This window comes from Haliaeetus albicilla, chromosome 2 (assembly GCF_947461875.1).
Source record: "Haliaeetus albicilla chromosome 2, bHalAlb1.1, whole genome shotgun sequence".
Taxonomy (NCBI): domain Eukaryota; kingdom Metazoa; phylum Chordata; class Aves; order Accipitriformes; family Accipitridae; genus Haliaeetus; species Haliaeetus albicilla.
This window is the reverse complement of record NC_091484.1, coordinates 69,767,143-69,793,471: the sequence shown is the minus strand read 5'-3', so window position 1 is coordinate 69,793,471 and position 26,329 is coordinate 69,767,143. Positions and strand designations below refer to the sequence as shown.

General features: G+C 36.0%; 1 protein-coding gene across 3 annotated transcripts in view; it reads left to right on the top strand.

The window, feature by feature from the left end:
- Nucleotides 1–313: 313 nt before the first annotated feature.
- Nucleotides 314–26,329, top strand: part of DYNC2I1 (dynein 2 intermediate chain 1) — a 35,116-nt gene continuing 9,100 nt past the window's right edge. The window contains exons 1-16 of one of the 3 annotated variants that reach the window (XM_069778176.1): nt 314–437; nt 4,694–4,747; nt 6,333–6,765; nt 7,342–7,394; nt 8,015–8,341; nt 10,038–10,087; nt 11,914–11,971; nt 15,159–15,236; nt 16,403–16,598; nt 18,259–18,361; nt 21,188–21,317; nt 21,850–21,961; nt 22,329–22,423; nt 22,767–22,896; nt 23,785–23,957; nt 24,519–24,681. In XM_069778176.1, coding sequence (XP_069634277.1) covers nt 423–437; nt 4,694–4,747; nt 6,333–6,765; nt 7,342–7,394; nt 8,015–8,341; nt 10,038–10,087; nt 11,914–11,971; nt 15,159–15,236; nt 16,403–16,598; nt 18,259–18,361; nt 21,188–21,317; nt 21,850–21,961; nt 22,329–22,423; nt 22,767–22,896; nt 23,785–23,957; nt 24,519–24,681 — 2,170 coding nt within the window. In that variant the 5' untranslated portion in view covers nt 314–422. Of the gene's footprint in view, nt 438–513; nt 2,039–4,693; nt 4,748–6,332; nt 6,766–7,341; nt 7,395–8,014; nt 8,342–10,037; nt 10,088–11,913; nt 11,972–15,158; nt 15,237–16,402; nt 16,599–18,258; nt 18,362–21,187; nt 21,318–21,849; nt 21,962–22,328; nt 22,424–22,766; nt 22,897–23,784; nt 23,958–24,518; nt 24,682–26,329 lie in introns of those variants that run through there. The other 2 variants (XM_069778178.1, XM_069778177.1) reach the window with 2 other exon arrangements.

Below are 26,329 nucleotides of genomic sequence, written 5' to 3'. Positions count from 1 at the left end.
CCCGTCCCCGCCTCACAGGATGGTGCTCGGCGGGTCCCAGCCCTCCACAGGGCCCCTCCACCTGAGGAAACCCAGCTGGGCGCCGGCTCCAGGAGGAAAAGCCGCCTGCAGCCGCGCAGGCGTCCCAAACTGCCGCTTCTCGCTCGGACGGGGCTGGAGACGGGCAGCCGCCATCCCGCCGCGCAGCGGCCGCCCCCTCAGCCCACCGCCGGCCGCCCTCTCCCTTTCCCACAATCCTCTGCGGCAGCAGCAGCCGCCCCCTTCTCGCAGGCGGGCCCCGGCCCTCATCCATCGCTCGGCCGATCGGCTGCTTCCCCCTCGCCGCCTGTTGCTAGGCAGGCCCGGACGCAGCTGCCGCCGTTTCCTGCCCGCTCGGAGGCGGCCGGTGGCGGCGGGACGCGGCGCCCCGCCCGCCCCTCGCCATGGAGGGTGACAAGGTGAGGGGCCGCCGCGGACCGGCCGGGGAGCCGGGCGAGCCTGCCGGCGCCGCCCAGGCCTGGCTCCTGTGGACACCGCGCGAGGGGCCGCCCCGCCTCGCCCCTTCCTTCCCCGCCCCGCTCCGGGAGGGCCCTGAGGAGGCGCCGGTGGCAGCGGGGCACGGCCGCCGCCCGGCCCGGCTTGTTCTTCCGCTCGGCCTCCCCCTGCTCCTGGGCCTTTATGCCTTGGCAAAGCCGTCCCTTCACCCGGCCGCGTCTCGCTGCCGCCGCTCGTGTCCCGGGGTGCCGAATAAGCCAGGGCATCGGGGGGGCAAAGGCAAGAAACGGCCCTGGCGTTCGTCCTGCTGGCCCTGAGAACCCCCGTGGCACTCCTTGGACAGTTCGAGTCTCCTTGGTTTGTGAGCGAGACGCTGAAACTCTCACCCAAGTAGCGGTAGTAAGGAAGTCCTTGTTCCTCTAGCAGAAGGATGAGGCCGTATCAGCCACGGACCTTTCTGCAGAAGAGGATGGGTCGTTTATGAAAATATCCAAAGCTGTTCATGTTTCTGATTGTAGACAAAGTATATTTAGTTATTGATGCTCCTGTAGCTGCTAATTGCTGGGGTTTAGTTCTTTAAGGAACCCACGTAACTCTTGCATGGTGGTTTTAAATTCTGAATAGTTTGGAGAGCTCCAAAATAAAAGGAAGCAAAACCACATGGACATGCTAACATCAATTACTGTGTTATATACTCACTTGAAAAAGCAGAAGTATCAAATCACTTTTATTACTGTTGTGTGAATCTGGATTTAACAGCTAATTAATTTGTGGTCGTGCTGAATAGAAGAGGGAGCAGGAGGTAGAGTGGCTGGGCAGGGTATGTGAAGTAGTATGTTAGGACCACTCTAAAAACTTTCATTCAGATATAATTTCAGTAACTGGTACATCAATAACATCTTTACTGAAAGGTGAGTTAGTGAATTGTGATGGAACGTTAAACTTTGATCTAAAATTTTTCAGGTGTGTTGGTATAAGACTGCTGAAGACCCAGACGCAGTCGTACTAACAGCCACGCTGTATGAGAAGGCCTCCTTTTGCTGTTTCTATTCTATCAAATCAAACCTATCACTCATGCTGTTGACCTATTTGAGGGCTCTCAAATACGCAACTCATATTGGAAATAAGACAGACAAATATTTATAGGTAAAAAATAAAGTACTTTTCTCTGGCTTAAAAACTACAGACATTTTACTGTTTTTCTTTCGAGTCATAGTTACCTGAGTACTAAACTTAGTTGAAAACTTAATGTTAAGTTCTGAAAACCTCCAGTCTTTCTGGGTTGTGAGTGAAGAAACCCCTTTTGATCTCTCTTAAAGAGTTTATCTAAAGTAGCAAGGTTTCTTGTTCCACTGACTTCAGAAGGCAACATACTTATTGTTTAGCTTAAAGATTCTTAAATTCTTAAATGTTAAAAACTTTTGTACCACTTCTTGAGTTCAGTAAATCTGTGGCATATTATGTCAGCTGATGAGGTCCCCATGCTTTCAGGTGGATGAATTAAATTAAACCCAAGTGTGGTTTAAATAACTAATCTTAATCTGGATTTAAGTGAGTATATAAGGTGAGAAATGTCAATAAATTCTTTTAAAGTTTGTTTTAAACATTTCTTTTTGCGTGTACAATTATTCCTCTACTTACAGAGGGACAGTGGTCTCAAAGGTATTAACTTTATTTAAGCTTTATAAAAGATCTCTCTTTTTCTATTTGTTTGTTTGTTAGTCTGCAAAAGCAGAGAATTAAGTGGAAAATCATCATATATAAAAGCAACGGATGGTAGTGGTGGTGGTGAGATGAAAGCTGGAGACCCCAGAAAACTGGCAGATGCACTTTTTGGGGCACCAGAGAATCATCTCTAAATGTTTGCTGCATGCTTTTTGCCTCAGCTGTGAAATAAATCTCAAACTACCTTATCTGATATTGTCTATTGGTTATGCTGGTTTTAGGCTATTAACATCATTAGCATTCTTTCTTTCTTTGCTGATATGTACCTAAATACTGTCTAAAACCAAAACATAATCATATATATTAGGGATTTTAAATAGGTTACTCTCTGAGACTATAATAGAGCATTCTGTTCTCTTCCCATCCATATCCTTCCTTCCAGCTTACCCTCACACAAGTTCTGTTGTGTTTCTTAGGCTTTGTTAAAGCTTCACTCAAGAAAATTATCATCTTTGGTTTTACTTTCTCATCTGACTTTCTGCAGTAGTAAATATTTGTACTTTTTTGCCTTTTTTAAGGATCAGAAGAAAATAAAACTTAAAGGGCACTTTCTTTTTGTTACAAAGGCTGCCTTCTTGGTACTTCTGATCAACTTTAGATTAAGTTTACGAGTCCAGTACAATCTTCTGTAAAATCTAAGTTTGGAAAGACAAGAATTTTTTTCATGGAGAATAATTAAAAAATTAAAATATACTGCTAAAATTCTGCTTCCATATAATGAATTAGCAAAAAAATGGGCACCATAAGTTTATTGTCTTCCACAGTTAAGGTCGTCACTCAAATATTTATTAGCGATTATTTTGTTAATTTTTAGTAACTTTTACCAAATCTAAATTTGAGAATAAGTGTAGCCTGGTCATGTCACTTTGAATATAGTCACCATTCTTCAGTGACATAGTTAAAAATATTCAATAGATTAGAATTCTTCATTTGCTTTAGTCATCTCAAACAGTATGATATTTTTAGTTCAATCTATTTAGCAGCAGCCAAGCAGTTAAGGGCAGTAACTCTGCAAATCAGGATAGAAGAAATAGAACCTATTTAACTAGGGAGAAGTCTAGTGAAAGAATCTCCATGTATACTCTGATTATTTTCATTATCTTTTTTCTTCAGTGCTACATACAAATATTTCATATATCAGTGAACTTACACATGTAGTCTGAGCCATTTTAAAATACTAAGTGACAGTTGATTGAAATTTGAGATGCATGTAATTACTAAACCAGAGGCTTCCTTGGTTCACTTGAAATGCATAGTAATCTAACTGGTTTTAACTTTTGGTGTTTAAAAGTGTAAAAAAAAATGTGCTGTGGCTATGTCAGATCCCTTTTGATGAAAAAAAAAGAAAAAATGGATTACATTTGTCAAGGTATTTTTAGTTTCACTGCTTGCCCATGTTATTTAATCCCTAAAATGTTCTTACAGCTGGGTTTGGGGTGACTCAAATGGTATGTCTAAGGGGAAAATACCATGTTTACTGTTTGCCATGTGAATGGGTTCTGTGAGTCGTTCTGCAGAAAAAGGATCTGGGGGTCGTGGTGGGCAGAAACTTGAATGTAAGTCATCAGGGTGCTCTTCAGGTGGTTACGGTTAACTGCATCCTGGCTATGTGTGTCATGAAGACCATAGCTAGCAGGCGTAGGGAAGACTATTCTCCTCTACTCAGCACGTGTGAGGCCCTGTCTGCAGTACTATGTCTGGCTTTAAGGCCCCTGGTACTAAAAAGATTCTAGAGTGAGGTACTGAGATGGCTATGGAGCTGGAGCCCTGATGTGTGTGGGAGGGAGGCTAAGGAGCTGTTCAGGCTAGAGAAAACTAAGAGGGGATCTAACTGCTCTCTTCAAGTACCTAAAGAGGATCTGTGTAAAAGGTGGAGCCAAATTCTTCTCTGAGATGTACAGTGAGAGGACAGAAGGTAGTGGCCCTAACTATCAGCAAGGGAAATTATGACTCTCTATAGGGAAAACATTTTTAATTGAGAGTGGTCAAACCCAAGAACCAGGTTGCCCAGAAAAACTTCAACCCCAGAGATGTTAAAACCTCACCTTAAATAATTCCCTGACCAGGACTTTGAAGTTAAATCTAATAGAGCAGCAGATTGAACCTAATGACAGTGATAATTGACTAATTTCCAAAAGTGGCCTGACTGTGTGTACAGATTTGGTCTATAATTGGAAGACCAATTTTAAGTCTTTCTTGAAGGGCTGCACTGTTATCCACCATATGCATTGACCTCAAAATTGGTTACAATGTGTGTACAGAGCTGGATAACCCAGCAGAAGTCTGACCTTCAAGCCTCTTCCAGGTCCAGTCAGATCAGGTATGCTGTAAGTATACATATTAGGGTTAAATCAAATTAATGTTTACATTACAAAATTCCATGGACTTACCATATATACCTTGATCCTTTCCTTTGAAAAACTATTCATTGTTAAATGATTTACTTCTCTCTGCAAATGGATTACTCAGTCTTTTGCTGTCTTTTCTGTTGTAGAGAAGAACCAAAGAAGATACTTGGAAAACAGAAGAACTTAGGAAACATCTTAGGGTGATTTTATTTTATTTCTACTAGTTTTGATGTTAAGTTACCTTACAGCAGTGGAATTTATTCATGGTCTAAACATAGAGGGTTGACTGTTCTACTAGACGTTCTGCCATCTGGTATCTATAATAGCTCTTTAAGGCTTTTTGCTACACCAGACACTTTAAATCTGCATCATTGAATATAAAAAGTACAGATCTTTCATGTGTGGTTGCTAACTTCCTTGCCACAACTGACTGTTCTGGCATGTGTCTAGTCCAAGTGTGTCCAGAGGCTGGCCCACTCAACTGTTTCTAGCTACACAAGTCACATAAGATTACAGATTTCTTAATTAGGTAAATGGAAAAAATACCATTGTTATGGTAATCACACAGGACACAATGGGGTCTGATTTGCTGGCCACCCAAATCCAAGTTACAGCTCTGCTTTATATATAGTTATTCACTTTCCTACATGTATATTATGTATTGTATTTGTTTTCATCCTCTATCATGTTTGTCATGCACTTTTAAACTGGTTGATGACTTTATCTGCTGGTCAGATAGGCATTCAGGCTCCAGTCAGTTACACCACTGATGTTCATATTAGTTTTGTGCTATATTTTTTTAAAAACTGTTTTCTAATATGTATCTTCTTTTCTATGGTGTGTCCAGATCTGCATTAGTCCTTTGATAAACAAAAGCATCTTACTTGTTAATCTATTACCTACCTTTCTATCAATAACATTTCAAAGCTCTCCATTATTTCAGTGCCAGTGCTACAGCATAATTACTTGGTATTTTTTAGACATTCAGTAACATTACTACTACTTCCATGTGGGCTAAAGCAGACAAATTTGAGTTGAAGTGCTTTAGTTCCAACAGAAGTGGTGTGGTTGAACTTTCATTTCTGTGAAACAGATGGATAAAGTTTAATTTACTTTACTCATTGACTATAATCAAAGCAAGTTCTGTTTGTTCTGCATTGAGTAAATAGCTCTAATTGTGGATGTGGTGAAATCAGTGGGAGTTACGCTACTTGCTTCAGGAAGGTTAAGATATAATCTCTTATGACTTTAGAAAAATGTAAGAATAGTTGCATCCTCAAGGGATCGAGGCCAAAAACTTTCTTTCATAGTTCTTACATGCTGCTTTCTGTTCAAGTAAAAGCTAATCTTCTGTTCTAAAGTCAGCTGCAGGATGCCCAGTTATCTATCATTGCAGTTTATATCTGTAACATATTTTACAAGATGGCACAGTTTCTGTCTATATGAGCTAACCGCTTTAAGATGTTTAGTTAATTTTTCAACCTGGCTCTAAACAGAATGCACAGCTCCACAGTAAATTTTCTTTTTATATACGCAATTCTTTTCAAATACATTGAAAATGCAGCTTATTATTTATTTAATTTATTAGTTCTTTTTACAATAGGTACAGAAATAGTGTTAGTGATTTTACAAAGTAAGCCTAGAAATATGTCAGCATTTTAATACAGTTTGGGAAATTAAATTCACAGTTAGCAATCCACTAATTTTTTTTTCACATGAATATACTATATAAAAATAGTTTGCTGAATTATAATAATGGATTTGTTTAATTTTTTTTTATTTCAGCCATCACAACCAGATAGTCAAAATGAAGACCAAAAGCACAGAGAAAAGAAACTGCAGAAAGAGAAGTCTGTTTATGACACAGACACTCATAAACATGAACGCAAAGACAGAGGGAAGAGCAAGGAAAGAACGAGAGAGAGAGAGAGGTTTAAATCTGGTGAAAGGGACAGGGATAAAATGAGAGAGAGAGAAAGGGGAAAAGAGCACCAGAGGGAAGGAGACCGAGAGAGATACAAAGCTAAACTTCAAGAGTCAAGTTTGGAGAAGGAAAGATACAGTGTACCAAAAGATAAAGACAGGGAGAGTGATAGAGAACGAGACAAAAAGCATAAAAGACATGAGATAAAGCAAATAGATACACAAAATAATCTGAAATTGTTTGAAGGAGGGGATAAAGAACATCACAGAAGAAAAGAAAGCAGGCATCATTTGGGTAAGTTGCTTTGGGTTGCTGTTGTACTTTGAAATATTTGATATTTAGATAGAAATACTCTGAAACCATACCCCATCTGTACAGAGACAATAAAGACAGGCATGTGTGAGTACCTGCTAGAATGTATATCTTTACAGAATCTTGTGGTAACCCAGTTTTATTTTGCTTTTAAAAATTTTGATGCTCATTTCCCTCCCTTTGAAGAGAGGGTGAATGTCACTGTTTTTGTTGATCAGTTGACTTGAAGAGAATAAGTACCTTCCTGCCTAGACATTCTCTACCGAGTGATCCATTTGAATCCCCAAGTTGCAGGGTGATTTCTGAAGTTAGTAGCATGTGTCATTACTTCTACTGTTACACAAGACAATTGAGAACAGAGGGATTCATTACGACAGAAAAAGGAGTAACCAACTTTGGAGGGAGAATTTCAACAGAATATTAAGTTATTTTTAGAAAGCTTTTATGTTTTAGAAAACCCATGTCACTAAAATACTATTTTCTACATGCTAGAGTTAATTATGTACAGAGTTTGAATATAATAAAATTTGTTCATTAATTTATACATATATTTTCTAGAGGAGGAGAAAACAAGAAGTAAAGAGCGAGAAAGAAGACATACAGAAAAGAAGGTAAAGGAAGGAAAAGGAATGAAGTGTTTCATAATGGAATAAGATTAAACTGTAGAATAATGAAGAAACTGTATCAGACTCCAGTTCCCAAGAAATCCAAGAGATACATAGATAGCAAGGTCCTCACAAGTGTACAAAACACACAACAAAATATATCTGAGCCATTCTGTTTCAAGGACATACTTGATTCTTTTTTTAAAGGAAAAGTAAAATAAAATTTGCATAGCAAAGTGCTTTATTTTTGTACAGCTACATCAAAATTTTCCATCTGCTATTTATGCCTTTATTACAAGGATATTGGTAACTATACATCCTATTTTATGGTAGACCACCTTGTAAACAAAGGATTAAATTTTTGTGTGAAGAGTACATAATCCAAAGAATCTTCTGTAGCAAAGTACATGATGTCCCAGAAGAAACATCAGAATCGTAAGTGATATGATAATTTGAAACTTGCCATCGTAGGAGATTTTTAAAAAATAGCTGGAAGATCCATGTGGCAGAAAGAGATTAGGTACTTACAAATCCATCATTCTAATGGTCAAAAATGGATAGATTTGTGAAGATAAAACAGTCTTGGAGAATTTTCTAACTCTTTAATGTTATTTTTCTCTTTCCAGGATAATGATACCAGAAAGAGCATTGACAAATTTTTAGCCTACAAAGTTGAAGAAGCTGAACGTGTACACAAGTTACAGAAAGATCAAGAGTTGGATAAAGAAGGAGAAAGAAGGCACAGAGAAAAAAAAGAACGTTCTGTTAGGTTGGGAAAAGAGAGGCTTTCAAAAGAGAGAAGTCATAAAAGTTATGAAAAGCAAGAGGAAGAAAAACATAAATCAAAGAGATCTAAAGAGGGATCTTCCTATGGAGACAGAGAAGGGCAACTAGCAGAAGCTAATGAGAGAGTAAAAAGTAGAGAAGATGAAAGAAAGAAGTGTGATCTAAGGGTTAGTTTTGTTAAGACTTTAAAACATTACCTTATAACTTACTTTAATTGTTCATATATCATCATTGATAAGGTGAATAATAAACACACTAGGATTGTAAGTCAGTATTTTCTGAAATTTCAGGCTAAGGTGGTAGATTAAAATATTACATCTGCATTTAAGTATCCTAACCCAGAAATTTAAACTAGAAACTTGTCTATATGTTAGAAACTTCTTTTATTCATAGAAGTCTTTATTGCTATGACTTTTGAAATTTTTACCAACACTTTGAAGTGGAGATGAGATTAGGCTGGAGGTTCATTAAAATGTATTGGCTGCCTTCATAGAAACAAAATATGATTTTAATAGAAGCTATTTTCTATGTTGCTTATAAAGGGAGTGTGGCTGTCTAACTCACAAGTAGGCACATGAGTATAGATCCCTTATATTTATGGGTTTTGCCTCTACTTCTGAAGCCATAGAATATCTTTTATGTTTATAATATGGAGCATGATGTTATATCCTAGAGACTTAATCAAAACTTTGTCATTTTTTAGTGGTTTTTATAATACAAGTATGCATTCTACAAGAATGAGAGAAGGAATATATAGTAATTTATAACTCTTGCAATCAGGTAAGTTTTATGGAACGTGGAACCGTTCAGATGGTCTAGGGTAGTTTCTGCTGCTGCCTAAAGAGTAAAGATGTACAAGCTTCTCAAAGAAAAGTTCAGAAGTGTATTTTCTAGTGAAAATACTAGGCATCTTCACAGTAGGAGCCCACCACAAGTGATTCCTGTGACTGACATTCTGCAGCAGAATTCAAAAGTCTGTCAGGGGCTTGCTCAAGGTTTGACTTCCTTGGAAATGTACTCAAGTAGCTGTTACAGAATATATGCACTGATGCTGATGCTTCTGTCTCAGAGTTATGTTTCTTTTTCTGATGTTCATGGATAGAGAAAAGCCCCTTTATCTTCAACAAGCTATTGAATACATTTCCAAACTTAGACAAACCTTCCTAATACAGAATTAAAGAGTCAAGTCCCTATACTGGGGATTAAAAGTGCCTGAGACTGTTCTCTGGCCCTGGGTCCAACTGGTGTGAATTGTTGCAGTCTATGCTGTTAAAATCTCATTCTTTGAAACAGGCTGGCCACAGCCTACTGAGGTCAGCCTTTAGTCCCTATCAGTTTTTCAGCCACACCTAGGGGTGTTTAGGAAAGTGCTCTGGGCTCACAATTTAAGCAGTATACACTGGGCCCAGAGCATTTTTTAACCATTGTTACTAATATACTAATGTGAAGGTATCCTACAAAAAAGCTGGAATTTACTCTGGTAAAGCATTATAAGGTCTTGTTAAGCAAAGAAGACTCAAGATCCCTTCTTGTTTCCTTTCTGAAATGCATTGCAGAAGGGGATGTAGCCAAACTTCACTCCCAAGTATTTAATATTTTCAGGAGAAGGTCATATTATGTGTATAGCATATCTTTTATGTGTGTTTATTTTCTTTGCTTACCATATTTGTAAGGAGATTATTCTGATGTTAGTTCATACACAGCACTTCTCATAAGCAATGAGTGATAAAAAATAGTATGTGTTGTTTAAATAATTCATTAAAAACCTTTCTTACTGTTTAGTATCACTACTACTAATACAGGTTCATACACATATTTCCTCTGAGCATTTCTGACACATGAATATTGCAACTTCTTTTGCAGAACAAAAAAGAGGAGAGGATTCAAGAAGAAATGAGCCATCAGTGTGTCAGGTAAATTCAGAGATTTAAAATAAGTATATACTGTATGGTATCTACTAAGATTCAGTCACCACCAAAACAATAAGCATGAATTCTTCATCTCAGATACCTAGGGTGAATATAATTTTTTTCATAGGCCCTTTGTACGATACTATAGCAATTAAAAAAAAAAAAAAAAAAATCGGTGTTTTGCCTCTAAGAGGATTCATATAAAAATGTATGTGATTGTATTCCATTTATATATTTTTTTTCTACCCCAGGATAGCAAGAGATATTTTGCAGTCCTTGCAAACTAGATATATATTAATCTGGGCACTTAGTTTGGGAGACAAATATGCTGTATTGTACCACCTGGAAATTCACTATGCAGTCACGTGGACACATGTATTGTTCATGATGAACTACATAGGACTCTCTTACATTGTTTATTTTAATTTGAATATCTCTTAGTTCCTACTCTGGATGGTATCTAAAACATTAGATACATATAGCAAGTTTACTGTTGCATGTGAAAGGGAGAGGTCCAGGTCATCCTCAGTAGGATCAGAAAAATTTGGGGATGATATTTCTGTTTTATTACTAGCAAATATAAAATCTTCCAGAAGTTCTATATGTATTCTAGTTTTCTTTGCATTCTTTAATGCTTCAGCCATGTGAAATTCCTATACAACTTTCTGAAGTATAACTCTCTGGGTATGTTGTCAGTCACAGTTCTCATTCTTAAACCCTAGTTTAGCTTCCTAGCTAAATAGAAGACTGACATGCTGGCTTCCGGGGACGCTGACAGAGATAGTGAAATCACTACCAATATTGGCTAAGTATTATGACTGTTTCTTAAGCATGGGGACAGATGACTTCAGTCGTAGTGAATTTCTCATTGTGGAAATGTATTCCTGTACAAAAGGAAAAAAATGAAATATTTCAGAACACATATGTTGGATTGCTTCCTAACAGCAGCACTCAACTGTGTCAAGCAGTGCAGAATATACAGGTTATATTTTGAAGCTGTTGGTGATGGGGTATTGTGGGGGAGTCATTGCTTGTGCATAACTGGGAAAAAGGACTTAGCCATTTCTGAATGGGAAGGAAGGCAATATGGTTTATTGGGATGTCCCAAAACCCTGGGTCAGCCTCGAGCACTTCACATTGAATGATTCTGATTTGTTATGAGAGGATCCAGCCAAATTTTTATTTTTATTGTTGCCTTTTCTTATGTTCATCAGTCCCAACAGCAGTGTATATGAATACCCTCTTACTTAAGAAGTCAGAACATTCTCTTCTTGAAATCTGATACTCTACTTGTAAAATAATCTAATAGATTGTTAAGGAGCAGAGCTGGTTGTTGATTTTCTCCTGCTCTTTGCCCTTCATTGTATTGTCCTCATAAATAAAACCTCTGAATGAAAGACCAGGTTTGAATGTCAGTCTATGATTTATAGCTTTATAGCACATTACACCAACCTGATCTTGATCTCCAGTTTGCTGCAGATATTAATGCAACTAATAGATATGTGGGTTTAACAGGCTTTTTCCTCCTTACTTTTTCTTCCGTTTTGATGCAATTATAGGCATTAAATTTGGACAATGTTTTTGCAGTTTTTAGCTGATTAATCACTTGGCTGTTTCATTATCATTTTGTATCATAAATAGAGATCTGTAAAAGCATTTGTAGAAATATTTCAGTTTACTGGAAATTTTCAACTATTTTTTACTTTCCAGAAAAAAAGACCTGTTTTTTCTAAACCCCCCCCCCCCCCCAAAAAAAAAAACAAAACCAAGACAAAACTAGTGCTTTCTTCTGAGTTAACCAATAAAATTGATGTTCTCTTTTTCAACAGGACTGCAAAAGGTAAAGGAAAACTCATTGAAAAAGAGGAAAGAGACACAAAACAAGAGGTAAAACTATTTGGTTTTGAAACTTAGAATGTTGCATTTTTCTTGGAATTAATAACAGTTACAATATGTATTTCAATATAATGCTATCATAAGATAAGATTTATGTATATTGGTCTTCAGGTATCTCCTAACCTCTCTTTCTGGATACAGCATTAGAAAATTGATTTGTTATGTATAAATTTGCTAAGCGTTGAAGGTAGCGATCTATTCAACTGTATTTCAGTATCTTCTATGCTTGAAAAAATAATTCTCAGTAAGTGGGAAGAGTTTAGATGTGTAATACAAATCACCTACATGTACATAAAGTATATTATTTCTTTCCATAAACAGCTGACATAGGCAAATAATATGTAGTGTAAGCCAACTGAAATGCAGCTAGCAATATAATTCATATATGTCTCTTAAAACAGTTGCCATAAGAAAGAAGTATTTGTATATGTTTAAATGGACAGGTGCAGAAAGAAGCAAGTTTTCAGCAAGTGTGAAGTGCAAGCTGTGTAGACTTGAGTTTATTTGGGCCAGTCTTTGCAGATACAGCCTAACTTTACCATTAAAAGCTTTAAAATATTTTGTCATATTTTTCAACCATTTGTAACCATCCCCCAAAATCCAGATTCTGTTTTGGAATGTTGTAGGATTATGGTCCTGATCTAGGAAAAAGTAGTAGTACCTAATGAAGACATTCTTTTCCATATTCTCATGTTATGGGCAGCCATGTATCTTGCATATATCTTTCAGCCATGTATCTTTCAAAACCATACTAACTTCTGTAAAACCTGGCTGTTTTCATGCCAGAAATACTTCTCTTTCAAGGAAGTTGTAAGACCTCTGTTATTCTTTCCTTCTAATTTCCAGTATGTTTCCATTATTGTTCCTTTACTGCTAGCATTTAGCTCAAATACTTTTTTAGGGTTTTCTTCCCCTAATGAGCTTATAGAAAGATGTTTGTGTCTTCTCTGACTTAATTTTGCTGACGTGTGCAAGCCAAATTCTTCATTCCTCTCATCATTCTAGCAGCTGTCTCTTTGTCTGTTTCAATTTGCATTAATTTTTCTTTAATATGGGTGACCAGAGTTGAACACAGTACTGAATGTGAATGTTCATCAATGTCTTCTGTAATACTGTACATGACATAAATACTTATTTGTTCCAGAAAGAAGTAGCTTTCTGACATATTCTTAAATTTAGTCTGCACAGCTCTTACCACTGTGGCCAACAGTCATCCTGGATCAACTAATATGTTAAAACTGTTTTCTTCCTCTGTTGTTTCCAACAGCTGAGGTTCCAAGTAGCAGCTGGCATTGATGCTAATCTTTAAGGCCCAGATTCAGCTTACCTTTAGGTGTGAATTGTTTGTGGTGAGGACCTAAATTTCCCTAAATTTCCTTTGTAGTTTGTGAAGAGAAATAGGCAGTACAGTCCTTTTGTATTTGGTCTCCTTTTTCACTATCTTCTCTGTCTTCGTTGGCAATAGGAGGCAACCTAGGAGGGTGAGTTCCCTACTGAAGAACTGATTCAACAGGGATAATTAAATCAAATTCCATGGGTTTGCACTTTACACTGTTGAATTTCTTCATATATATTTGTTACTCCAAATACCACAGTCATCCAGGTATTCTACCATGACTTCCTAATCCTGCTTTGTATTGACAATATATTCTCCATATATTCCTTAAAGTAGGAACCTAGCTGTGATAGGATGATTCTGATTTCCTATGAGAATGTAGGAGGTTCTTATGAGGACAGTAAGATTTTCACAACTACTGACAGGTGGAAGTTTTTAGTGTGTAAAAACTACGTGTGTAACAGATGCAGTGTTATAAACATCTATGTTATTAATAAAAATGACGGCTCTATAGGCATGTTCAGAGATGATTATAGTAAGGTAATAAAGACTATGACCATCTTTTTGGCTGTATTGCTACATGTGTCTGACTAAATGGAATAAGAAATTTAAAAAAGATTCTATATGAATTATTTACTGCTGGGTACCTGCAACCTTGCAGGCAGAACAAAGTGGGGAAATTTTGCCCAGCTTTGGCCAGTTTTGCCTGGATGGACAACCCGACTAATATAATTTATTCTTGATCCAAAGATTGATCTGAGAAATGACAAAAAGCAGCAACCAGAAAGACTGAAGTACTGTAGTCCTAGTTCTAGAAGTCTGATGACTGGAAAGTAAGATATCTATAGAAGCTGTTTACTGCTATATAATGTCCTTAATACTTTTGAAAGCACTACATTCTGTGAAGACTAGGTAACTCTAGCTCTTGAAGAGTTGTGAAGGGATCAAAAGCGTGCCTAACTTGGTGATTGACAAACAGCTGTTATCCTTTGGTTGTAACTGTAGAAGCAGGTAATAGGTGTGCTATTACACTGGAAAATTTTCATAAAACCTCACATTTATTTCTTTTTTTAAATCTGTTGAAATCCCTTACATGTGGATAATTTAGCCTGACTTTGAAGAGGCTATTGAGGGAAAAGGCTGACTAAAGATTGGATAGATCAGTGTGTGTCATATTAAGCTTCATGTTTGTTTGGGGTATATGTTGGGGTAATTAAATGGCATTATTTTAATCAAGTTCAGTAAACTAGAGAAAGGCAATTTCTTTGAATTTATTTCAGGGATGCCATAAATCTTATTCCATGTAAATACAGTAGAGGATTCAATGTTAACAGAATCATTTATGTATAAAAATATCTTATTTTCCTGTTGTATCCATGTCTCTGTTTTCCCAATTCCAACATCTGCACTATTTTATTAATGGATAGAGTCCCCCAGTGTAACTTAGGTATAGGGATAATTTTGTCTAATCCTTGAAAAAGTAGAACAGTCTTGTCTTGTTACTCCATCATAACAGCTACTGTATACTACTGAAATTATAGGCAACACAGCAGTTTTTACATCTTTCCCAGTAAAAATACTGATAGGAAAACAGTTGGTCTTTCCAAGATGGGGTTGAATTCTGTTTTGTCTTCCTGTATTATTATTTTAAGTCAGTAATTATCACTTGTCAATATACTTCTGTTTATATTTCTAAACTGAATTTGTTGTATGTTTGCTTGAAAATGGAGAAATATCTGAGAAGAACAACTATTCATTTTATCTTTATGCTAAGATTTGGCAGATAAAGATTTAATTTTTTTGTAAGATTATTTAACAATTTCATTTCTTTTCCTCATTTAGGAAATGAAAGATACATGCACCTATAATTCAGACATGGGTTTTGATAACTTTTCAGCAAATTATGAAGATGATTTTGAAGTAAGTAGAAGCATACAATTGTCCTTTTGAAGTAATTCTCGTGTATCAAAATAGTGATTACAGTAGATGGTTTTTATTTTTTTTTTTCGTGACAGTGACCTTAACTTGGCTAACAGTAGGTAACAAGTAACTAAAATGTTATGTAGAAACTCTCTGCTGTATATTTACTTAGTTTTCATCAGGGGTTGGGAACCAACTTCTGCTTTTGAGTTGAAGTCTTCACAAGACCCTCTTTCTGTCTTCTTGGATTTCAATTATTTAAATGGTTTTCTGTGAAAAAAATGCTGAATTTCTTTAAATAATGAGAGGAAATAATCAATTTCAGGAGGGAAAAAAAAGCCTCATTGATTTTCATTGCAAAAATATCGTAGAAAAAAATATTGACAGACAGCAGTCCCTTCACTAATTTGTTTAATTGAACTCTTTTAGCTCTCTTTTGTTTACTTTAAAGTTATTAAGATAGAAGAGTGTGTTGAATGTGGTTTCATTGCTAGTGGAACCAGGTGCATCTTTGTTCAGTGAAGCTAGACTTCATCTCCACTTATGTTAGGAGTGATGTCCACTGTTGAGCTGTTCACTATAGTAGCCCTTTAGCATTCAGTGGAGAGAAAAGAGCACATTTAAGACTTGTTCCTATCATTTGTGTTAGGTGATTATTTTAGCATGAGACGAATTGTCTTAGTTAAAAGAATTATGAAAGTATGAGCCTTATGAGTGGACTTGCAAACAGATAGTGTGGTAGTCTAGTAAATTGAATGGCAGCATGAATTAAAATTATCAAATAAACAACTTTATACATCTTTATACATAAGCATTTATGCCACTGAACACTGTCATTTTATTTCTTTAAAGAATACATAATTCACCTAAACATATAATTCCTACTTTAGGATATTTAAAAAAAATAAATTAATCTATTTGGGGCACTGAAGAACAACACCATGGGATTGTCTTCTCTTGATTAAAATTACTGCACAATCAAGGCATGCCATTTTCTTTCTATCAAACAGTTATTTTAAAATACCTTTCAGCCAGAGGATTTATAGCCATCTGTATGAGAATTTTATTTTTATTTTGACAGCATTTTGTAATTTCTTAAAAAGATCTTGAAAAATACATCTATAATCCATGTTTATTAGTTATTGAAAGTCCTGTTACTTTTAAAGGATTATGAAGATGATTTTGATGATGATGAAGACAAAAGTGGTGAAGAAAGAAATGCAGAAGAAAACCTAACAGAGATTCCATTTTCCAGAATATCAGAAATTGAAGAAATTCAAAGAGCAATTAGTGCAGAAAATGATAGAATTTGTACTTCACTGCCAAAGAAAATTGAAAGTGAAAAAAAGGAACCAATCATGGGTATGTGACTAGATACCAGTCTTTTTTTATTAAATGTATGAATAACACGTACAACTTAATGAGTAAACAGGCCACTTTCTCTAGAAGTCTGCCTAGAGGCAGAAATCTGGTCCTCTGGATGAGTCACTCTAGGTTTGTTGGTAAGTACTGTAACTTTCATATTGCTAAAGAATGATTCAGAGGCATTACTAATCATTTAAAATGTGAAGTATAAAAATTTACAGACTGACATTTAATATATCTTATTTTGGGTAAGAGGAGGATATGAGAGTCTGGATTTTGAAAACTGGAGGAGTGCTAGAACAGTTTGGGGCTTCCGGTGACATTAGTTCACCTTTTTCTTTTAAGTAGAGGTGAAGCCACTACTCTGGATGGGAAAGTGAGACAAATACAGATACTACTTAAATATATAGTTCTATATCACTTTTGAAAGGCAGTTTTTTTCTGAAATGTGACTATGGAATTGTTGTCTTGTATTCAGTTGATCTGATACCTGTGAGTGCCAGATCTAGTTATTTAACTATCTACAGCTGTGGTTCCCCTTAGCACGCTCCACTCATGTGATCGGCAGTATAGAATCATTGTGCAAAAGAATCTTAAACAGCTTTTTATTCTTGTTCATATAAAGTTAGTATAGTCACAGAAGAAGAGCATGGAGTTTCTGTAAGTCTTTACAGTATCAGTCTGTTAAGTAGTCAATTGCAAGTCAGAACCAGTATACTGTAATATGAATTTCTTCTTCCAGAAGATTTATACAATTATTATTATTTTTCTGATAAACAATATGGAATCAATAAAAGAATTCCATTAATACTATAGATCTAATGAACAGGATGGGATTCTAATACAAAATTAGATTTTTCAGTTCTGAATTGTAGCACTTTATTGTAAATTGCACAACATTCTTTTTGATGAAGTTTTGATCTTGTTTGGTTAAAATGGTTGTTGATCATTTTGGTAATGACTTTTAGAAGTTTAAAAGCATTTTACAAGTATTATCTAAAAAGGCAGTCTTCCTCTGTGGAAGTGAAACACCACTGGTCCTGACTGGAAGTTGGATATTAAGGTCAATTAGCTACCACCTAGCCAGAAAAGGGAGTAAAATCGACATGACATCAGATACTGTAGCTGCCCCATTAACTATGGCTTTTAAAGCAACAGTTTTCAATGTTTTGCTTATTCAACTAAGGGCATCAGTTAAACTTGTGTTGATGAGGTTCTCCACCTCAGTGGCTGCAGTGATGGATTCTTATTTAGACGTGTAGCATGCACATGGTATAGTCTGCGTGAATTTGATATGATTTTTGGAATTGGTCATAGAGCATTTTACTGTACACAGGGGAACAAGGAACCTGCTAATGGCAGGAGAAAGAAAGAGGCACTTTCTGCATTATAGTCTTCTAAAATAAAAATTACAATGGTCAGTCATTTTAAGTTGATCGGTAAAGGACCATAATAAGGGAAAAATGCTGGCCTATTACTGATGTTAAGAAGCTTATTGTACTGATAACTGTGCTAGAGCACATTGTGTAATGTGCAAACTAGTAACTTTTAGTAGCTGCGTCGTAATAAATCTGTTGCTTTTTAGACTTACTGCTTTACATTTTAATGCACTGTAAAGTGTGAATTATAACACTAACAATGTTTTATAATATCACAGAAAGGCAATACCCTTCTGTCAGAAACTCTTTTTGTGGAATATTCATGGATTTTCAAATGGCAAACCAACGACAGAGTAGCCGAAGTATGGCTAGTAAGCAGAAGTAAGTGTATTTTAAATAATCCACACAAAATGGCAACTCACTGAGAGATGTAATTTTTTTCACTATATTTGAAATATGTGTAGTTTATAAACTTCAGGCTTTTAGAGTCAAATATTATTTTGTAAGCTAACAGTAATTAGTTCTTAAGTAAATAATTTACAGGCTCTGCTACATGTCATTTATAACAGAAATTTATCTACATATCAGTTTATGGGTATAATTTTATTACAAAATGAGTTGCCAGGATTGTCATTTCATTGTATGATTCTTCAGCCACTTAATTAGATATTGATTTGCAGTACTAAAGAGCAAGCCTTTTAGCTGCTCTTAGGGCTCTGCAGAACTGTAATTTCTTGAAATAGTCAAGAATCTATGGTACACAGTGTTGCCAAAATAGCATGTTCACTTTCAGGGATAACAGCAGTTGGTGTAAAAACATGTTATTACTGATCTAAAATTGATCTAGATTTGATACATATAAGACGGCTCTGTATTAAAGAAACAAATTGATGCCTGTTTGTTGTGGAACTTGCCAGGAGCTCCAAATTTATCTTGAAGCGCTGTATATATCTCCAATTTTCTGTTACAGCAAATGGACGCATATAACAAGAATATTAAATTTTATTGATAGCACTAGATTCCACTGCTTTGTGGCTGCACATCAGTGGCTAATCTTCATGTAAGGGAGATTTTATTGTCTAGGCTGTCTAACTCACCTAAATTTACATGCCCAAATTTTATGTGAGTTCATTGTCTAGGCTTCCTCTCTAGACAGTGGAGACAAATTAGGAAATTCAGGAAGGCATCTTTGTGAAGAATTGCCTTCTGAAATGTTTGTCAGCCTCTATTGATTATGTACTGTGACTGATTATGACTATGTACATAACTGTGTGTACATGCTAGCAACATATATAGCCTGTGAAGATAATTAGCATTTTCATGGAAAGAGAAAGGGTTTGTGGAATTTCATGCTGTGATAATGCATTGTTACCATTAAATAGACTGAAAGGATCCCATAAATGAGCTGTGACACTTTGGATTTGTGTGTATTAATATGAGGCTTATTAGTTTATTTTAAGGATTTGTCTGCATGTATCATTAAGATTCATAACTAGGAAGCAACTTTGATACGTTTGAATTAGATCTCAGCAATCTGTGCCCAGTGTTTGTGAAGAGGTGATGTATTAGGAAGTGGAAGTAGAAGTAAAAATAAAATGCGGGTAAGAAAATGCAATAGATGTCATCAAGTAGCAAAAAGGAGATGTGAAAATTGTCCTTATGCATAAAGAAAAATCCAGCCTAAAATACTGGAGGAGAGATTCCACCTAATGTTGCTCTAGTCTTTTCCCTTTGCAAAGACTATCTTACTGAGAAGAAACTGCAACTAGAATATGCATCTGTAAGACTGTTTAGATATAGATCTGCTACAGACCCATAATTGTATCTGGGTTGTATTTATATTAAGTATACAAAAAAAATCCCTGAAAGTGCAAGAGAGAGAAAGGGAGACTACAAAAATTTTCTCATTGTCAAGGAATCTGTACTATAGCAAGAGCATGGAATTAATCTGTAAACAGACGTCTGTATGTAATTCAAGCAGTTAACTCTTAAAATATCATAAGTTTTATGACATTTAATAGATAGTTATGTGAATTGTGGCAAAGATTGACTGTCTTTTCATTATCCACACATCCATACAAGTGGAGTGGTAGGAGTCTCTTTGTAGTTGATGATAATAAGTAATATCACACAAATGTTTTAATATCACGCAAATGTTTTTTACTTGTCAGAATAAGGTACGGTATATGAAGGTAGACTTGTTTTCCAATTAAGAATAAAAATATAGTTTTATTTGTGAGCAAAGATGAAAAAAGTAAGAATTGAGGTAGGCAGAAGGTAAAAGGATTGAGGGAAGCTGGATAAGGCAGTTAAGGGATTTCTTTATCATTCCAGCAAGGGCATTTAGGAAGATAGAAGGGTTTGGCATTTTATAGGACAAAGAGATTCGGGTATCTCAAATACTGTACAATGTGCTAATCTTATTCAAAACAAAAAAATACAAGTGGAAAAATACATAGTCTACCTCAATCTCAAGTACTCATTTTCATACAATTTAGATCAAGTCCAATAGTCCAGTAACTGATTGGTTTTGGAGGCCTACTTTTGGGGCAAGACATCAGTATTCATGTCCACAGGTTATGAATCAGCAATAAATTAATTTCATATATATATTTAAAATATATTTTAGGATTGCTGCTATTGTTATTTGTTTCCCTAGTGATGTAAAGAGGTACAAATTCAGGCAGTCTGTTACCAGTGGAGGTGATTCAAAATACATTTGCATAAGTCTAACAAAACCAGGACATTATAGGTGATCTTTATAAAGCTTGTACACATATAGGTGATGTAAGTTAATAAAATGAGTTTAGGAGAATTAGCCACCATCCTAACTGTAGGAAGAAAAAGACATTCACCTGTTACCTCACAGAACAGCTTTTGAATAATTAGGCAAGATGGTCATGCTAGGCTTTGATATTTGGGTTTAATAATAAACCACATAAGTTTGCCATTTATACTCAGTATTGCATTTTCAAATGTGGTAATTGTCTCAGCGTAACATTAAATGAGAACTCATAACAATATTATATGTGTTTCTATTGACATATATTTTTATCTGCCAATTAATTTTGGTACAGCTTTAATTCACATAGGTCAATGGATTGTTAGATCTCTGGAACTGTACAAAATCAGGTTGTTTTTCTTTTGGAACATCAAATACTTGGTCTTGACCATTTTTGTGTTTCTCTCTTGTAATTCATTCCAAAGAAAACGGAGTTCAGAACTTCTCCCACTAATTGATCTGGACTTCTCAGTTAGTTTTTCTTTATTGGATTTGCCTCCTGTAAATGAGTACGACATGTATATCAGGAATTTTGGTAAAATGAACACTAAGCAGGTGGGTAACAAATATGTAGTCATACTTAAATCCTGAAAGTGCTGATTCTTGTTCTGGAAAATAATTTTCTTTTGTAAAGAAAGTTACTAAAGCTAATAGGACAGTAAAGTAATAAATTAATAATTTTCCTCTCTAAACCTTAATTACCATAAAGCAATGATATCAAAACTTTTGGCCAGACAGGCCATTTCCTTTCTGTGTTGGAAGGGGACTCTCTCATGTTCCTTCCCTGTTTTCTAAAGGACTTTCTGTATGTCTGTGGCTCACTGTCCCAAGTATGCCGGGTTTAGTGTTTATGCATCATGTAAGACCTTCTGTATTTTTGCAGTAGGTCTAGCACTCTTGTGTGAAATGTGGTAAAATGCACATGCACAAAATAGTGACATTGTGTCAGTATGTTTAGATCTGAATTTACAAACAGAAGAGGTTGGGCGCATCAGATTTAAAATGATTGTGTAAGTTCTATTCAGTTACGTGCTGTCATTCTTAGCTGTGCCACCCATATATTGAACACTTTAGCTCTCTACTTTAGGCATATGTTCAGTGTAACGAGGACAATTTGGAGAGAGACATTCAGACTGAGGAAGTTGAGACATTGGAGAAATGGACACAGCATCCAGGAGAAAGTGCCCTTGTATCTGGAGGTGAAGAACATTTTACTCGTATTCATTTATGGATGTATGCATGTAAACATTCTCTTTTGTACCCATTAATTGTCAGAATTTGTAATGTGGCAGGCTACATCGACAGCAAACTGCTGTAGGCACTCTGAATCCCCTTGTGGAGGGGGTGGAGTTTAAGTGGCAGAAAATAGTTTCTTCCTTCTGGATTGCTGTTTCGGTTGGCAGCAGGTATGATTCCCCAACAGATCTTGTTGTTCACTACTGTTATTTCTGCTGAAGAGAAGTTGATTGCTGCCACTCTCCTCTTGCTTAAAAATTACATCGTTCTTATGTTTTTCTTAATTGATTCCCTTTTGAAGCTTCAAGTTTGGTTTTGTTTTTTTCTTAGGTCCCATAAACAGCCAGAATGTGTCAATGAATGGAGCTCTAACACCTAAAATTGATTCACAAAAATTAGCAAATTTCCTCCGGTCTGCTTGCCAGGTATACTTCTGTACTTATTATCCCTTACGAGTTGTATGCATAAGTATACAGTGTGATAGATCACTTACAGTACTTGTTCTGACTAATTTAAATAAATTACTTAAATAATACTCATTATCAGTGAGATTCATCTCTCTGCAAAGGAACGGAACCACTGCTCTGCAGCTTTCATGTCTGTAAAGCTGTATTTGCAAAGATATAAAATTAAGAGAGTTGATAAAGATTTATTAAATTAATCCTTTTAATTTAATCCTATTAAATTAATACTTTAGAAAGCTACAAATAGCAAAGCTGAAAGATAAGACAACCCTTTTATTTCTATAAATGTAATTATGTTTGAAAGGTGATTGCTGTTTTGCTAGAGGAAGATCAAGTTGCAGCACAACCCGGGTGGAAACTAAGATCTCGACAAACCAGTCTGTCTATTAGTGATAGCTGTTTCCAGTTAAATACTAACCAGCCATTCCTTCATGGTAAGGGAACTTTATTCTACACCTTTTAGTATACAGTGTGAACTCTTCGTTATGCAAAATACCATGCTCTTTGTCATGACTGAAGTGCAAACAGCCCATGTCAGGATATATGGATGATGTAAAGCCCAATTTTCTTTTAATTACGCTAATCTTGCTGTAACTCTGTGCAGATTGGTTTCACACAGGGAACATCAGTGGACCCTAGCTGCTGTTAAACCAGAAATATAGCCAGCGAGTAGCATGATAAAGGGGTGATCTGGATGTAATTTCTTGCCCCTGTTGTTGAAGGAGCATCCCAGGTGTAATTTCATTTAGGCTCTTTATGCTGACAGTAGGGCCCAAGTTGCAAATAAAGCAAGGTTATTGAACAGGGAGAATATAGCCTGGTATATTTGAACTGCAGTTATATCTTCCCCATATACACAGTAGATGTTCAGATGAAAAGAAAAATGAAAAATAAAGCATCTGTAATTGTGTTTGGAAGACCTATTATAACAGAAAACCATACATATTCTAATATGAACACATGAGATGAATGAGAAAAAGCCTGGCCTGTGCTGTTTCCTGTTTGAGACTTAGCTTAATTTTCAGTATACATACTGATGTCAGATCAGATTGACTTGCTTATGCCCAGTATAATTATTCTATTAACTTCCTGGTTCTATTCCTTTTTGCTTCTACTTCTAATTTTTTACATTCCTTCTCTAGTCCCGCCTTTTTTCTTGTATAGCGTCAAAAGCAATCCACTGTTAATAGAAATATTCTTCATAATTACGCCTTAGCTTCTTTGGTTGTTGCTATAGCAGCTAAATATGCTTTTTCATCTGCAGGGAGTTTACTTTTTTATTTATTGCTTTTTTTTTTCTTGATTTTTTTTTAATGGTTTAGACCGAAAAATATGCTGCCTATACGTCTCTCAAGTTCAGAGGCAGACACTACTTTCTGTTCATGGATTACCTGAAAAGGCAGGTGTTGGTTTACTGAACAGGAAGAGCATCATATGCGTTTGGAACATCTGGCAGCCCTCCAGTCCTCAGAAAGTTTTAATATGTGACTCAGAGGTATGTTTTCATAACATTATATATTTGCCCATTGAATAGAAGGCTTTATTACGTGTATTTTGTTTTCTTGTCTTGCTGCAAGATATGTTATTGTTCAAGAAACACATTTGAGCCTAGTGAGCAAAACACTATTCTCACTCCATTTTGTGCTCCAGTACTAGAATGTAGTGATGGTCATGGTGGTTTGGTTTGTTGTTTTTTTTGGTTTTGGTTTTTTTTTTTTTTTAATTTTTACGCCATTTCATGGTTGAAGAGTGAACAATGTGAAACAGCTGGTTCAGATGTTGTCAGGACTTCTCCCTACCCATCACTATCATACAGTTTAATCACCTCCTTCAGCTTTGTGGCAGTAGGTGCAGATTACACAATTGTCTTGAAAAGGGAAAGCCTACTGAAAGTCTTGTATCCTACTTCCCTTTTCAATAAATTGTCCTTCTGCTGAAAACACTTGTAATCTGTCTTTTCTGGATTTACATGCTTAGGAAGAACAAACATATTCAGGCTTATTAAATCATTGGCCTTTATCATAATATCAACATGCATATTTTTACTGCTTAACAGGTGATATGTTGCTGCTTTAGTCCCAATAAAACAACATTAGTTTTTGCTGGAACAATAGATGGTTCATTGCTGGTGTGGGATCTTCGAGAAGACTCAAGAATGCACCCTCATATGGTGATCAGTGAAATTGACTGGACATTTAGAGTTCCAACATTTTCCACTGGTTAGTATCTATGCATTCTGGTTAGTCATTTTGTAGGCAGTGAAACAATTCCACTACTAGTTTTTCTAAGAACACATTTTCTCAGTAGCCTAGTTTAGCCAGTTCAGAGATTATATTTAGTCTACTAAAAACTGCCAATCAGTAATAGCTGTAAAGAAATGTAAGCCAGCTCAATATGCATCAGGCTGTGAGAATAGAGGTGGACCAGATGTAGAACCTAAGGGGCATTGTAACATTAAAATGGACTACTGAACTACTACTTCATCTGAAATCATTAGCTTAGTCAATTTTCATCATTATCTCCCTTAATATAACCTACATTTCTTTTTTTATTTACATCTAAACACACATATTGAGATGTATTTAAAAAAAACCATGAAAGTAGTTTGAGACTGTAAAACACAGTTTTTCAGATGTCATTTAAAGGTCGCAATCTTTACAAATTGTCACCTAAGTCTTGATGTTTCTGTGAGGTTGCATGCAAGATACATACCCAAGTGTATACATGCATAACCTCTGTTAGAATCAGTGCAGTGCTACTCTGGGGCATCTAGAGAGCTATTCATCTCATCCTAATGTAGATATCTGTATATGGTTAGCTGGTTTGATTGTATTGATTAGATTTAGTTCACTTACAGATACTATACAGCTGTCTTATATGTAGATACCATTTTAAGTGTCTTAATCTTTGGTCTGAATCTCACCCTTACACATTTCTAAAATTCCACTTATGTAAATTTATCATTTCTGAATTCTATCTAGATACACTAAAAGTTGAGTCAGGATTGTGTTTTTTTAATTGCCAAATTATCAATTATCATAGCAATGTAAGATCTAGGAATTTCATATTTTCATTACATATACAACTGTCTTTTTTTGATACTATTGGTTCAGCATATGTGGGGATCACATCATTGGAAACAAGTGCGTTAAGGCTAAATGTCAGAGGTGATCTATATAATGGAGTAAGTTGAATTCTAACTTCCATAGTCAGCAGTCAAATTACTTTTAGTCTTTTGTTGAAGGGATTCTGAAGCTGTGACTAAACTTTGGGGCCCAAAAGCTCTCTGGTTCGATATCCCTAGAAATGTATCAATTGCATGTTGGAGCAAAACCTGGACATGCATTTTTCTGCCATCCAGCTTGTCACATGAGCAAAATCTCTAGCACTGGGGCCAGTGGAGAGCTATAGCATGCTCTTTCCAGGTTCTTAATGGCAGAGAAGCACAGCTACAGCCTAAATTAGTCTTGCATACATATTGGGAAGCCAGAAGAAAGTTTACTTTTCAACAGTGGTAGTGGATGACCGCCTTTCATCCTTCAACATTTTCTTGTCATTGCATTTCTCTTTTTTTCTACGCTTCTGATCCCTTAATATATGATCAAAATAACATAGGCTTTTGTAAATTTTCTTACAATCCATGGATGACAAATTCAAAAGTTACAGGAGTTTATTTAGGGCATATAACTGACATACTAGAAGACGCAATCCAAAGTACTTCACTCTGCATTTGAATTAGTGTATGGGATCCTTACAATTTTGTGATTCTGATGGGAATAAATGGATCTTTATGCCTATTACCAATGTTTGTCATTGCAAATTTAAATAGAGGAGAGCAAGTCATTAATCTTACTGAAGTTTTCAATG